Below are 13,561 nucleotides of genomic sequence, written 5' to 3' on the forward strand. Positions count from 1 at the left end.
CACAAAAGTAAAACAGGAACATCTGTACTGAGCAGTGCATGGACAGCTTCTTTCCAGATGCTCGTGAGACACACAGGAAATCAGTGGTGGCAGTGATGTGGAGACATCCAGGCACAGATTCAACGCAGAGGACAAAATGCATGGAGTAGATTCTATAAATGCCCGATGATGAAATTCTTCCGTATCTTCTCTTGCTTTCATTTTTGCAGTGATTCCCACCATTCAGCATGGCCCTCAGGTATTCAGCACAATCGAAGGAACGCCCATCTCCCTCCCCTGCCGTGCCGCTGGAGTACCGGCTCCTGATATCACCTGGACAAAGGTGTGCATCTCTTCTCTTGAAACAGCCAAAAAAAAAAGAAGCCAGGTCTCTTTAAATGCTGCCAAATAATTTTCAGTGCCACACACAGAGAAGCCATATGACACAGGGATGAAAGACACAACTAATAGTTAACTGTAGCTGTTAACTAACACTTAATATTGCTCAAGTTGCATCGCAATGTCTCACCTGATGATTTGGAAGGAGTAAATAATTCCCCTTTTCCTTAAATAGCCATTTTCCCTGATTCCCTCACACTTAAAGGATCAGTTGACTCGCGTACCCGTGCACAGATGAACCTCTTTATTCTCCTGTTGGCTGTTTTATGGCTAACACAGAGAGCATTTGTGTTTGTGCGATTTGGTTGTGCGGTTTTGAACAGCGATGAGCTCAAGTTGAAACCTTCCAGATGTGGATGCATTGTTTTCCACTGCGAAGGAACAGGTTCCTGCATTGTTTTGTGTCAGAGGTCAGGATTGCACAGAGACAATAGCGCTCGATTGGAAAATGGCTCTGTGAGGGTACATGTGCATGTTTGATGTGCTGCACTATGGAATCTAGCTGCGTCCATTAGCTTGCACGGTGTCTTCAGCCTTCGAGCGCTCACATTTTGAGCCAGTCTATGCATGTGGACAGTCCCTCCCTCTTTTCAGTCTTTTACACTCGTTCCTCCGAGTTGTAAAGGCCTTGCTGTTAAAGTGAACAGGGCTACAGGGACATATGAAACTAGAGCCTACTAAGTTCTGCACCAGCTGTTAAAACGTGATTCCCTCTGATTCCTTTGCTGTTTTCTATAACATCAGTCAGATGATGGCATGTTAGTGACTGCAGGGCTGAAATATGACACACTCCCGCTGCACTAACATCACACTGGCTTTGTGCTTTGGGTTTATATGATTTGTGCATTTGTAATAATTACTTCATAGTGCTGCTGCGTAACAAGCGGGCAAAGAATCTGCTTTTATATTTAAGTATTTAGTGGGTCAAACCACACTTCTTTGTCTTGGACAACAAATCGAGTGTTAAAGCTGAGCTGATGAAGTAAAATCCAGCCCTGCTGTGATTTGTGTTCTAGGGTGGGGAGCTAGTGAACTTGGGTGGTTCGGCCTTCTCGTTGAATCCTGACGGCAGCCTCCTTATTACTTCCCCTTCTGGAAATGAGACTGGAGAGTTCATCTGTACTGCTGCTAATGCTGCTGGCCATGCTTCCAGGAAGGTCCAGCTCACGGTCTATGGTAAACCTCATCACCAGCTGAAGGCTACACATAGTCTGTAAAGAAGCACGGGGGCTAAATGTAGCATTTTACGTCAAGAAATTATTGCTAAATTAAGGTTTCCGGGATCACACTGATCATTTTTTACCAAGTCCACATTCTGTGCAAACTCTAAAAGATGATACCAACAAATCACCCACATTCAAAGTCGCTTAAATCTCCTTTCCTCCTCGTGTGATGCTCAGTTTGAACCTCAGCAGGTCAGCTTGACCATATCTACATGCCTAAATGCTAGCAGCGAGGAATTAAATGTCTGTGTGTTTGATCGCCCAGTCCGACCGAGGTCCAAAGCTGGCGATGACGAACACTCAGCAGGTCCGACGAAGATGTCGGTGATCGAGGGCGAGGATGCTGTTTTGCCATGTGATGTCCACAGTGTCCCGCCTCCCATCATCAGTTGGGCCAAAGAGAGGCAACTAATCTCTCCGTACTCTCCCAGGTAAACACATACACATGTACACGACTTTATTCTGCCATTTTCATGAAAGTCACACCAGACAAAATCACCTTCTACACCCGTGTCAATGACACATTTGCTTAAGTTTGGCTAAAATCACATTATCTTGGTTTTAACCCAGTGGTTCTTAACCTTGTTGGAGGTACCGAACCCTACCAGCTTCATATGCGCATTCACTGAACCCCTCTTTAGTGAAAAATAAAATGTGATTTTTTTACTGGTGCACAAAATGAGCCATGCATGTCATGGCGAAGGCTCTGCCGAACCCCTGAGACCGACTCACCGAACCCCTAGGGTTCGATCGAACCCAGGTTAAGAACCACTGTTTTAACCTCAATGAGAGAGCTTGATTTGTTGTTTAAAGGAGAACCTACATACACTGTAATCTACAATGGAGTGCTTTGTCAACCGTTTATGACCTCAGGGCATAGTTTGTGGTTTTCTAAGATGACTGAGTAATCATACTCCTCCCTGTGATCTGTTGCTCCTACTATGCGCCTGGCAAACTGACTATAATTATGGTTGATGGTGGATTAGTAAGAATTACCAAAGTGTCTTTTTTTATGTAATAACCGAATAAGTCACTGAGTGGAAACTGTAAGTGTGTGAGTGTGTTTGAGGTTTCTTTTCTTAATATTTCTAAATTTGCAGCCATGCGTTTCACCCAGACTGTTTGGTTTTTAAGTATGTTCTTGTTTCTTCCAGACATGCAAAGCTTCCCTCTGGGTCTATGAAGATCTTAGAGACCAGGCTGTCAGACAGTGGACTCTATGTGTGCGTTGCTTCCAATATTGCTGGAAACTTAACGCAATCCATTGAGCTGAGCATTCTGGGTAAGTTTAGAAGATTAAAAATCTATGATGAGTGTAAAGATTCCTGACGTCTAATGTAAAAACTGTCAAAATATCAGAGTGAAATATGCAACCACCTGCATGAAAATAGATAACTGAACATATACAGTGTGTGATATCCATTTCTCAGATTTCAGACAGTCAAACTACTCATTCAGTACTCACAATTACCTAAATGAGAGGTGCAGCTCAGACATAATATCACCTGGGATTACATAGTTCACAGCCACACACATAATCTATAGTAACTCCTGGGCTGAAGTTCCTGCACTAAATATCATGCAGCTTCAGGTGAGGCAGAAGAAAAGCTTGGCAAATCATGTCCTTTCTACTGCAGTGCCCCCGAGTATTCATGCTGGCCCCCGGGTAATGAAGGTGCAGGTGGGTCACCCTGTGGAGCTGCCATGTGTGGTGAAGGGATTCCCAAAGCCCGTGCTAATCTGGACCAAGGATGGTAGAAGATACCCGGTGTCACCTGATGGCAGTCTGGCCTTGACCAATGTGGGACTGGATGATGAAGGAACCTACACTTGCGCAGCGACCAATACTGCAGGCAGAGATGAGGCTCGAGTTCAGCTTGTAGTTCAAGGTTGGCAACTTACAGTTTTACTCTACCGCTCAATTTTAAGACGCTCCATACTCAAACTGTTATAGATGCTTTGGAGTGTGTGTGATATGTTTGATTGTGTGTTTGCATCTTTTCAGTGCCCCCCGTTGTTGAAGTACTGGAGCCCCCCTTCAACAGTCCTCTGCAGGAGAGGGTTGCTAATCAGCGTATCGCCTTCCCCTGCCCTGCCAAAGGTGCCGTATTACCATCTCTTAGCTTTCAGTTCGCAAACAAGGATCACAACCAAATGCAAATGAAAGCACGTCTGTTCATAATGAAGCAACAAGCAAGGCAAGGGGCTGTGGTTTAGGGTTCTTCCTGTTAAAAGGACGTTTTGACTTCCCACTTTCCCCAAGTGATTGTTCATAGGGATTTGTCAACCTTTCTCCCTATTATTGTCGGGTCTTTGACTTTCAATATGAAGGTGAAGATTGTTGTGATTTGCTGCTATAAAAATAAGTAAATTGTATTGAACTGAGGGCCCGGGCCAGCTCGTGAGCCCGGCACCTGTGAGAGTGAATGACAAAGTGCATGCACCAGTTTGGTGCATTTATTAAAAAGAGTACAGTGCAGATTTTCTGTTGCAGGAGCGCAAACACAGAACAACTTTGGAATTCTTTTGCGAGTGTTCCTGTCTCCATCCCTTCTTCAGGTCTTCCCAAACCAGTGATTCGCTGGTTGCGTAATGGCCAGGAGCTGACAGGTAATGAGCCTGGCGTGTCCATCCTAGAGGACGGTACGCTGCTGATTCTGGCCTCTGTTTCACCGATGGATAATGGAGAGTACGTCTGTACCGCTGCCAACGACGCTGGATCCACTGAGAGGAAGTACCAGCTCAAAGTCAACGGTGACTGACCTGTTCTTTAAGTATTTTGCACCTCTAGTTCAAAAATAAAATTCCTACATTTCATAATATACTCATTACCTTTGGCACCTCCACAGTACCCCCAGATTTCCGTGACAGAGAAACATCCGGCAACCTGTCAGTGGTCCTGAGCCAGCCCACCAGCTTGGTGTGTGACGTCACAGGAACTCCAACGCCTGTCGTCACCTGGTACAAGGATGGAGCTCCTGTATGTGAATAATTGATTATATTGAATGGAAACAAAGACATATATTATTTTGCCATGTGTGTAAAGGTTACACCTTTAAAAGACAGGTACATAAATCAAATACACACACTGAGCGCTTTAAATTGCATGAGCCAAATTTAACCTGGGGTCATGAGACTGTGGTCTCTTTTTACATGAGAACAAGTAATGAGAAATTATAATGATGGAAGCCTTAAGCCTTGAAAGACTTAATGTGCTCTGATCACAGGGTGCGATGTCCAAGAGAACAGACTGTAAATGTGTGTGGAGCCTGTGTGCGTCCATGTGTGTGTGTAACAAAGACCTGCCAAAGAAGCCTTGGTTTCAATATGCTCAAAGCTACAATGACAGAATAATAATGATAAACTGAGGGGAGAACAGAGCATCATCACACACTTTGCTGTCACGTCCCAGTTAGTTGGCTGCTTTTTGTTCCTTTGGCTGCTGATTGTTTTTCCCTGTCAGGCACAGATGGTGAAATCAGAACTTTAATCCACTAATTACGAGTAATCTAAATCTACGCTCTTCTCTCCGAATGTTTTCTTGAACTGCACACTTTTTGTGTTTTGTATACATTTTAAATTAGGTTTGTCTCTGTAGACCGCAGCCACTTTCAAATCTGCTGAGAAACGTATCAGCAGCTCGTTTTTTGTGTTTTTGTTTAGATCCTATTACAACGACGTTACACTGTGATTTTATTTATGCTGATCGACAGGTAGTTGCAAGTAGTGACATTCAGATTGCTGATATGGGAAAAACTCTGAGACTGCTGAAGGCAGAAACAGCAGACGCAGGCAGCTACAGCTGTGAAGCCATCAACGTCGCAGGAAACGCCGAAAGAAGCTTTTTTTTGGATGTGCTTGGTGAGTAAAGACAGTCGGTGGCGACGCGCAAAGACTATTCTGTGCTGCAGGTTAATGCAATCCTGTCTCCTAGATTTACCCACAATTCTCAGTTCGGTACAATTAATTCAGAGCTGCGTTAAAAAAGTATTTAGACCAAAAACGAGAGAACATATGATATACAGTGCTCTCTTCCTGATTGTTACTTTCTGAATTTTAATATACTTAAAAAAAATCTTTTTGATAAGTTTGATAAATCTAAATGTTAAAATAAGAGCTGCTCAGCTTGTGGACGTGCAGAACTTGTCAGATATTGGCAACATTACTGCAGCAGAATAAGAAACTTGTAGTTGTACTATTAAAGCCATTTTTTCTCTCTTGGCTCCTTAGTCCCACCAACAATTATAGGTTCGGGCTCTCCTCAAGATGTTTCAGCAATTATCAAACAAGCTGTCTCTCTTGAGTGCGAGGTGCAGGGAATCCCTTTTCCTGCTATCCAGTGGTCCAAGGACAGGAAGTAAGCGTGCTCTGAAATGAAAAGAAATGAAGTTGGCTGAACATTCATTGGTCAGTACTTCCTGTTCTCATTCTTATTCTTAATCCTTTCTAGGCCGGTGTTTCTCGGTGATCCCAATCTGGAGGTCACAAACAGGGGTCAGGTTCTGAGAATAAAAAGTGCCCGTCTTGGAGATCAGGCCCGCTACCAGTGTAGTGCCACGAATACAGCTGGGAAACAGTCCAAGGACTTTAACCTTAGTGTCTATGGTTAGTGTGTAATCCTAAGCAAAGTAAATTTTCTAATGTAAATACAGCACCGTGTCTTGTCTTGAGCCACCCATCATTTCCAGAGAAATAGAAAATAGGTGGATAGATGCAGTTATTTATGGAAAAGTGTGCAAACATACATGGAAGTACAGTATGTGGGGCCAAAACGAGCTTCAGGAATCACCCTGGCGCTTTAAAAATACAGTTTTATGCTGTCAAACTGTGGAATTTTTTTTTATAGTTTTGTTGCTAAGCTGTCTGTCGTGTGTAGAAATATGTGTATAATTCAGGGTTATGTGCCTTGGTTGTGTACAAGGACTTGACTGAAAATGAGTGAAAAAGCAGCCAAAACTTTGAAAGACCTTCAGAAATCCTGGAGAACTGCTGCTCAGGAAAATCAGGCTCCGCAGCAGCAAAACGTAAAGAAACGAGTGGTGGCTCAAGACTTATGCACACTACTGTATACTGTGCATAAATCTTTTAGCACAATTAACATGGACAAACATAGCTGAATTACAAATTTCAGTATGTTTATATGTTTATTTCAGTGCCCCCCTCCATCAAAGGAGGTAATGTCACCACAGAGGTGACGGCACTGCTGGATACTGCGGTAACTCTGGAGTGTGAGGCACGTGGGGTGCCGCTTCCCTCCATAACCTGGCACCGAAAAGGAGAGATCGTCCTGTCCAGCCGTCAGGCTCAACATGTAGAGCGAGGCCGCTACTTGAAGATCGTTCGTGCACAGGCCTCTGATGCTGGACAGTACACGTGTAAGGTGACCAGCGTGGCTGGGAGCGCTGAGAAAAGCTACACGCTGGACGTCTACTGTAAGAGCCAGAAATGATATCGACACACATCTTTGTGTTCACTGTGTTTTGTGTCAGCTTAAAGTAACAGCTGTTAAAAATTAATTTAAATGATGTTGTTTACAACAAGTCCAGAACAAGTCCTGGAAATGAAAACTGCCATCATCTCTGTGTTTAGAAAACCCTTTATTGGCTCTGAAGCTTAATTTGGTGATTTAGCATAAACCAGATGTAAGTTCTGCCTGATAAAAGCCTGAAATGTGTCAAATGCAAATAAGATTTTAAACCTTTGTCACGTTCTCTTCTTTCCGTGGCGGACCTCCCTGTGCAGTGCCTCCCACAGTCACAGGCGGGGATAAAGGGCCCATCAAAAGGAAAGTGGTTCTCAGTAAATCTCTGATCCTGGAGTGTGAGGCTGGAGGACACCCTCCACCTTCTCTTACGTGGCTGAAGGATGGAGTCCCTGTACGCGATGGGGCAAGTGTCCGTGTGCTCGAGCAGGGAAAGAAACTAGAAATCCCCTCGGCCGCCGTCTCAGACTCGGGACACTACATCTGCGTGGCTACGAGCATCGCCGGGGAGAAGGAGGTCAAATATGATGTCAGAGTTTTAGGTATAAACACACAGAAAATCGCTGATTTCTGGTATAACTACATCACTTTCCATTTTCTTCTTAGAGTGCTATCCCAGCTGTCATTATAGTGATTTTTCACAGATCACCCAAACTACAGCTGATGGGGAAACACCTGGGATATTTCTATCCATCCAAAATGCACACAATGCATTTTTAAGTCATGCACATGATACTGTTTGTAGGAAGTTGACCTGCTTGTTTGCTTGCATGTTATCCCAGGAAGTGTTTGGTCTGGCTTTGTTGTTCGTTCCACACCGATTTCTTTACTATATCCAAATTAGTGTTTTTGCTTTGAGAAAATTTAGTCTACTTAAGGTTTATTGGTAATGGAATTCAACATTTAATTCTGCCAAGTAGAAACATCACAGGAAAAAAAGTGTGATCTAAACTGGCCGCTCAGTTGCATGTGTTTCATAACTGGTAAGAACGAGGACTAAGTACAGTCGACTTACCGACGTGATGCTGTCATTTATGGAGTAAATGTAAATGCCTGTGAGAAAGACATTCATCTCTTCTGGGTACCAAACAAGCGTCATTGCACAGCTGTGCCTTTAATAGAAATGCATTATAGCATTATGTAGCTTGCTATCGCCAGTGTGTGAATGGCTGAATGTAGTGTAAAGCGCTTTGGGGTCCTATGGACTAGAAAAGCGCTATACAAATGCAGGCCATTTACCATTATTTCAAAGACGCTGCTGACAGGAAGTGTATTTTCTGAATTTGTACTTGCTAACAGAAAATCGGCGACTGCAGCCTGTCAGGTTTGCTCTTTAACTGTCTGACAGCTGAGAAAAGCGTCACGCCGTTGTCGGCAGGATTCGAACCTGCGCGGGGAGACCCCAATGGATTTCTAGTCCATCGCCTTAACCACTCGGCCACGACAACTCATGTTGAGCCGATGCTCTCGTGTTCTGCTGATTCTTATCTGCAGTGTCCTGTCACTTCACTGTGGGTTTGATCTATCTGGCCTCACATATGCTAGAAATATTTGTCAGAGTTTATTCTATTGAGCATAAACTGAAATGTCAGGAAAATGAATTAAAAAAAGATGATTTTCACTCCTAGTTCCTCCTTTCATCGATGGATCTGATAATGTGACGGTCACCACAGTTATACTTAACACACCTTTGGAGCTCGAGTGTCACACCGCAGGAACACCTACACCTGTAATCACGTAAGAGCTCGTCTATTGCTCACAGTTAAACAAATGCAAACAGGCCTTATTGAAAGTCACTGTAAAGTTAATTCCTTCCCAGGTGGCATAAGGACGGAAAGCTATTGCGACAGGGTGAAGGATTATGGATCGCAGCCGGTGGGCGACGCCTAGTCATCTCTCGTGCTCAGGTCTCTGACACAGCTCTCTTTCAGTGTGTGGCCACCAATGAGGCAGGAAACCATAATAAGGACTTCAGTGTGGTTGTCCAAGGTAAAACAAAGAAACTTACTTTAAAATTAAAAAGACCTATCTCAGTATCTTTTAAATGTAAATGGCTTTACCTAAACTCTAGTTGCAAGCTGCAGCAAAATCTCGCTTTACCTTTTTTAAATTTCCTGGTTCCTCATTTTCAGTTGTAAAATGTTTCCAAGGATAAAAACCTGCCCTCTGTACCTCTGCAGTTCCTCCATCCATCCGTACCAATGGACCTACTGAACGTTCAGTGATTCTCCACAAGCCCGTGAGTCTGGACTGTGTCTCCAGTGGAATTCCTCCTCCAACCATTACCTGGCTTAAAAATGGACGACCAGTCGACGCAACTAGTGAGCACCTGCAGGTTGGTCCCTTAATTGTCTGACATTTTCAAGCTATTCACTTTAAAATCAATCATCACTGAAGCATGAACTTCTTCAGGTGAACCACAGATCCATACATGCTGTATATCTGCAGCCAAACCTAGATTCTCCCTCTCTCCTTGATGCAATTCAAATTATTACTTATTTTTATACACAGTGCTTTCAGTATGGAAACACAGCTCATTTCTCTATATTTTACTTTTGAGGAGCCAGACTTTCTTGTAATTTTGTATCTATATGTAACAAACAAAGTAGCAAACAACCACTTTATAAAATGTATCTTTATAACTTTGTTACAAGCAGCCTGAATCTGCAACAAATGTCAAAAACAAGTTTTTGAGTATTTTTGCAAAAAGCAACATCATTACCAAAGAGTTCTAATCTGAAAACTGGACATATCTCAGAATATCCTCAAAAATGTTTGGAAACTAGACAAGAACTGTCAGGCTTCACAACTATCCACAACAGATGAACAGTATCCGAAAGTTTTGTCCTAAGAAACAGGAAGAAATCCCACAAAGAGCCGACACAGGACCTGAGAGATGCATCTGGCTCGTCAGGTGATCCGTCTGCCTTCATCTTTTGGGGGCTGGTGTTGGGGATCTTGTCAAAACTCACATACCTTCTCGAAAACATGTGATTGGCAACATTTTCATCTGACAATGATCCCGAGCACATTGTCAGTGCAGTGAAAGCAGACCTGGACAGAAAAACACACAGTGGGAGATTATCAGTCATGGACTGGCCTCCCCGGAACCCAGACCTCAACATTACTGAAGCGGTGTGGGATCATGTTGACAGACAATCCAACAAAAGGCAGCCAACATCCACAGAAGAGCTTTCAAGAAGCTGGGCTATTATTCCTGTTATGATGAAGAATAAAGCTGGTCACACCAAATATTGACTTTCACATTCATTCGCCTGCTTTTGCTTCATATACTGCATTTCCATGTATGTTTGCACATTTCAATAAATCACATATTTCTCAAATTTCCTAGCAAAAAGTAAGGAAGTGGGGCTTAAGGCTTAAGAGTACTAACAGGTTAGAAGAAGAAGAAGCAGAAGCAGCAGAAAGCGATTCATTCTTATTCTTCTTCTTCACTGCTCAGTAATTACCAATCTGAATTCTCTGTATCTGCCACAGCTGGAGTCAGCAGGCAGGACACTAAAGATTACAGAGGCAAGACTGGAGGATTCTGGGAAATTCACTTGCCTGGCCACTAACGCAGCTGGTGAAGCTCAGCAGCACATAAGACTCAGCGTCCACGGTAACTTACTTATGGATATACAAATCACTCGCTCTGCATGTTTGTCTCGCTTATCTTCCTCCTCCTATATCCAGAGTTGATAATAATAAGCTGTTGTTTCTGGGTGTAATTCTGTTTGTGTCCCTCAGAGCCTCCCAGTATCCCGTCCTCTGGAGAGACCATTAACCAGACCATTCTGTCAGGCTTTTCCACTGAGCTCGAGTGCAAGGCCGCGGGCAGCCCATTACCTGGTAAGACTGTTCACTAACAACCTCCTCAGTCCCACTGTGCGCACTCAAAGCCTTTACAGTGTAGTTTTCCTACAAACAGCTTCAGCTTCTTCCCTCTCCTTCTTTTTCCATTTGGATGATCTAAACACTCAAAGATGTGCTACATATAAATTCATGTGTAACTAGGTTCTTATTGTAAAATCACTTTCTTCATTGTTAGAGGAAGTGTTACAGTACAGCAATTTAGTATCTATGTAACCATAACTGGGCAACGGAAATTCTTTATCAACTTTAAAAATTCTAAAAAAAAATGTAAAAATTACAATTCTTTATAATAAACTTTGATTTTTAGTCCAACATTTATTTTATTTGCTATTGTCTTCAGATTTTAAATAAACTCAAACCCTCATTAATCTCTTTTAAGCCTAGTTTTCTGTTTAATAGTTCTTTTGCTGAAAGTATTTTTGATATCCTTCGTGCCTTAGCTATCACTTGGTACAAAGATGGCCGACCTCTGACCAGTGCAGCTGGTGTGACGTTACGGAAGCGTGGCCAGATGCTGGAGATTGAACGAGCACAGCTGTCCGATGCTGGCATATACAGATGTGTCGCTGTGAACCTGGCTGGAGCTGCTGAGATATCTCACAGACTTCAGGTCCTCGGTGGGTGGCTTTCTCATTAATTAAGCAGAAGTATGCTGAACTTTTTGGTTGTTCGTGAGTAATACTATCTCTATAAGTTAGAGATTAGTCGCTGACAGATGATGACAATATGTGGATAGCTGAAAAACAAAAACAACTCCAGTGGCGTTGCAGATCGTCACTGACTGAGTGCTTTATCCTCGTGCCTTGCAGTGCCCCCGGTCATCTCCAGCCGAGGCGGTACGGTAACTGTTGTGGTGAATGAAGCCGTCAGGTTGGAGTGTGAGGCTACAGGGGTTCCTGCTCCCAGTATCACATGGCTCAAAGATGGCAGCCCTGTGGCAAGTGTTTCACATGGCATACAGGTGACATCACTACATTCATGCTTAGTGCTTTGTGCCGGATCATTCCAGAGATCTGTTGTGATGCAAAATGCGAGGTGACGTTATCCTCAGGTTATGTTGAACATTGCAGGTGTGCGGAAGCTCTGTGTTAGATAATAATAAAAGTCTTCTGCAGACCTTTTAACGACTGTGTGCTGTGAGTCTGTGCGTGAGCCGAGCACCGTGACGTGACCTCTGCTCTGTTTCCGTCGGCCTGTCAGGTGTTTGCTGGTGGCAGAGTGCTGTCCCTGGATAGCGCACAGGTTAGCGACACAGGCAGGTACACCTGTGTGGCTGTCAACGCTGGAGGAGAACAGCACAGAGACTATGACCTGAAGGTTTATGGTGAGAACATGAACAGCTGTTGTTGCATACATGTACCTATATGGTATCATATGGTAAACAGCATGTATAGTACTTTTTTTTTTTTTAATCCTTTATTCGTTTTGTTTTTTTTAGAAAAGTGTCTGACATCATTTGCAGTCCCCAGCTTAGGTTAACTGGTGGCTCTAAATTTGCCATCGGTGTGAATTTGTGTAACAGTCTGTGTTAGCTTTGTGACACTGATGACCTGTCCAGGGTGCATACTGCCTCTTGCCATATGGCTCCAGTCCCACCATTAACCTGAATTGGATAAGCAGAAGATGATGCATGATGAATGCATGTTCATTAGGTTCAAATAAATGCATATCCATGAAATATGAATCGATTCAAATAACTTATTGTTTATACTAAAGACACAAGTATCTGTATTTTACCGTATAAATATAAAATAGTTTTAAAAACAGATTTATCCGTCCATCCATCCAAGGTTTTGACTTTCACCTGTTTATTTGTGGATCACTAATGTTGCCTTTTTAAAAAGCTTTAACATCATAGTGCACTCTCTCGTTACATGCCCTGGTTCTTCTCTTTAGAGTTTAATCGTACTCATGCATGTTACGGCTGCTCCTTCTCAGCTGCTTTGTTTTGCTAACTAATGGTTATGACTGACTGTCAAATGTCTTACAGCAGAAACCAGACTGAGCACCAGGCTGTGAATTATAATACAGAAACAATATCTGGCAAGAGCCTTGAGCAAAGCATGTGCGTGTAGAGGAAGTGCGGCTTGACTGAGTTTAGCATTTCAATAAACGCTGTCAGCCTCCTGAACAGAGCCGAGCTTGATGGCGACTCAGCTGTTATACAAGTCTAATCAAAGCTAATGTCACTGAGGTAATAGGAAACATGTCATCTTACATACATGGGATTGTAGAGTCTGTGTTTGGATCTTTGTTCGTATATGCATGCAGAATGCAAACATCCACATGATGCGAGTTTCCTCGCAGAGATCAAAAAGAAAGGAGGGAAAAAGAACTTGTCCACTGAAGTGAAGGCAGATTTGTTGTGGTAATTGGTACCATTCTTCAGCTGATAGCCTATTCCCGTCCTTCTCCGATGACTTGGGCTCTGTCTGAACAGCGACCACAGTTGAAGGGACATTGGCCTACTGTCATTTTCTAAATAAGAGCCGACTGTCTTCTGAAAAACTTGTAAACAGAGGCTTAAACAAAACGCCTTTCATCTCATATATTCTGGGATTTCTGCCTCCTGTTAAAATAATTACATTATTATTCCCAGAGA

At 43.1% G+C, this 13,561-nt stretch overlaps 1 protein-coding gene and 1 non-coding gene across 3 annotated transcripts in view; one reads left to right on the forward strand and one right to left on the reverse strand.

Annotated features, from left to right (window-relative positions):
* hmcn1 (hemicentin 1) overlaps positions 1-13,561 on the forward strand; it is an 89,938-nt gene that overhangs the window by 46,884 nt on the left and 29,493 nt on the right. For both annotated transcript variants that reach the window (XM_085386199.1, XM_085386201.1), the window contains exons 20-40: positions 210-322; positions 1,395-1,554; positions 1,867-2,032; positions 2,756-2,883; positions 3,239-3,490; positions 3,607-3,702; positions 4,161-4,355; positions 4,451-4,581; positions 5,315-5,462; positions 5,832-5,958; positions 6,052-6,206; positions 6,755-7,033; positions 7,344-7,625; positions 8,712-8,820; positions 8,903-9,072; positions 9,264-9,418; positions 10,582-10,705; positions 10,834-10,935; positions 11,400-11,576; positions 11,769-11,920; positions 12,160-12,283. In XM_085386199.1, coding sequence (XP_085242325.1) covers positions 210-322; positions 1,395-1,554; positions 1,867-2,032; positions 2,756-2,883; positions 3,239-3,490; positions 3,607-3,702; positions 4,161-4,355; positions 4,451-4,581; positions 5,315-5,462; positions 5,832-5,958; positions 6,052-6,206; positions 6,755-7,033; positions 7,344-7,625; positions 8,712-8,820; positions 8,903-9,072; positions 9,264-9,418; positions 10,582-10,705; positions 10,834-10,935; positions 11,400-11,576; positions 11,769-11,920; positions 12,160-12,283 — 3,345 coding nt within the window. The remainder of the gene's footprint in view (positions 1-209; positions 323-1,394; positions 1,555-1,866; positions 2,033-2,755; positions 2,884-3,238; positions 3,491-3,606; positions 3,703-4,160; positions 4,356-4,450; positions 4,582-5,314; positions 5,463-5,831; positions 5,959-6,051; positions 6,207-6,754; positions 7,034-7,343; positions 7,626-8,711; positions 8,821-8,902; positions 9,073-9,263; positions 9,419-10,581; positions 10,706-10,833; positions 10,936-11,399; positions 11,577-11,768; positions 11,921-12,159; positions 12,284-13,561) is intronic.
* On the reverse strand, positions 8,450-8,531 carry trnas-aga (transfer RNA serine (anticodon AGA)). Its single transcript has one exon. It is a non-coding gene; the product is annotated as a tRNA-Ser (tRNA).

The sequence above is a fragment of the Rhamphochromis longiceps genome, linkage group LG17 (assembly GCF_057381845.1).
Source record: "Rhamphochromis longiceps isolate RC_006_pf linkage group LG17, R_longiceps_female_GT1.1, whole genome shotgun sequence".
NCBI lineage: Eukaryota > Metazoa > Chordata > Actinopteri > Cichliformes > Cichlidae > Rhamphochromis > Rhamphochromis longiceps.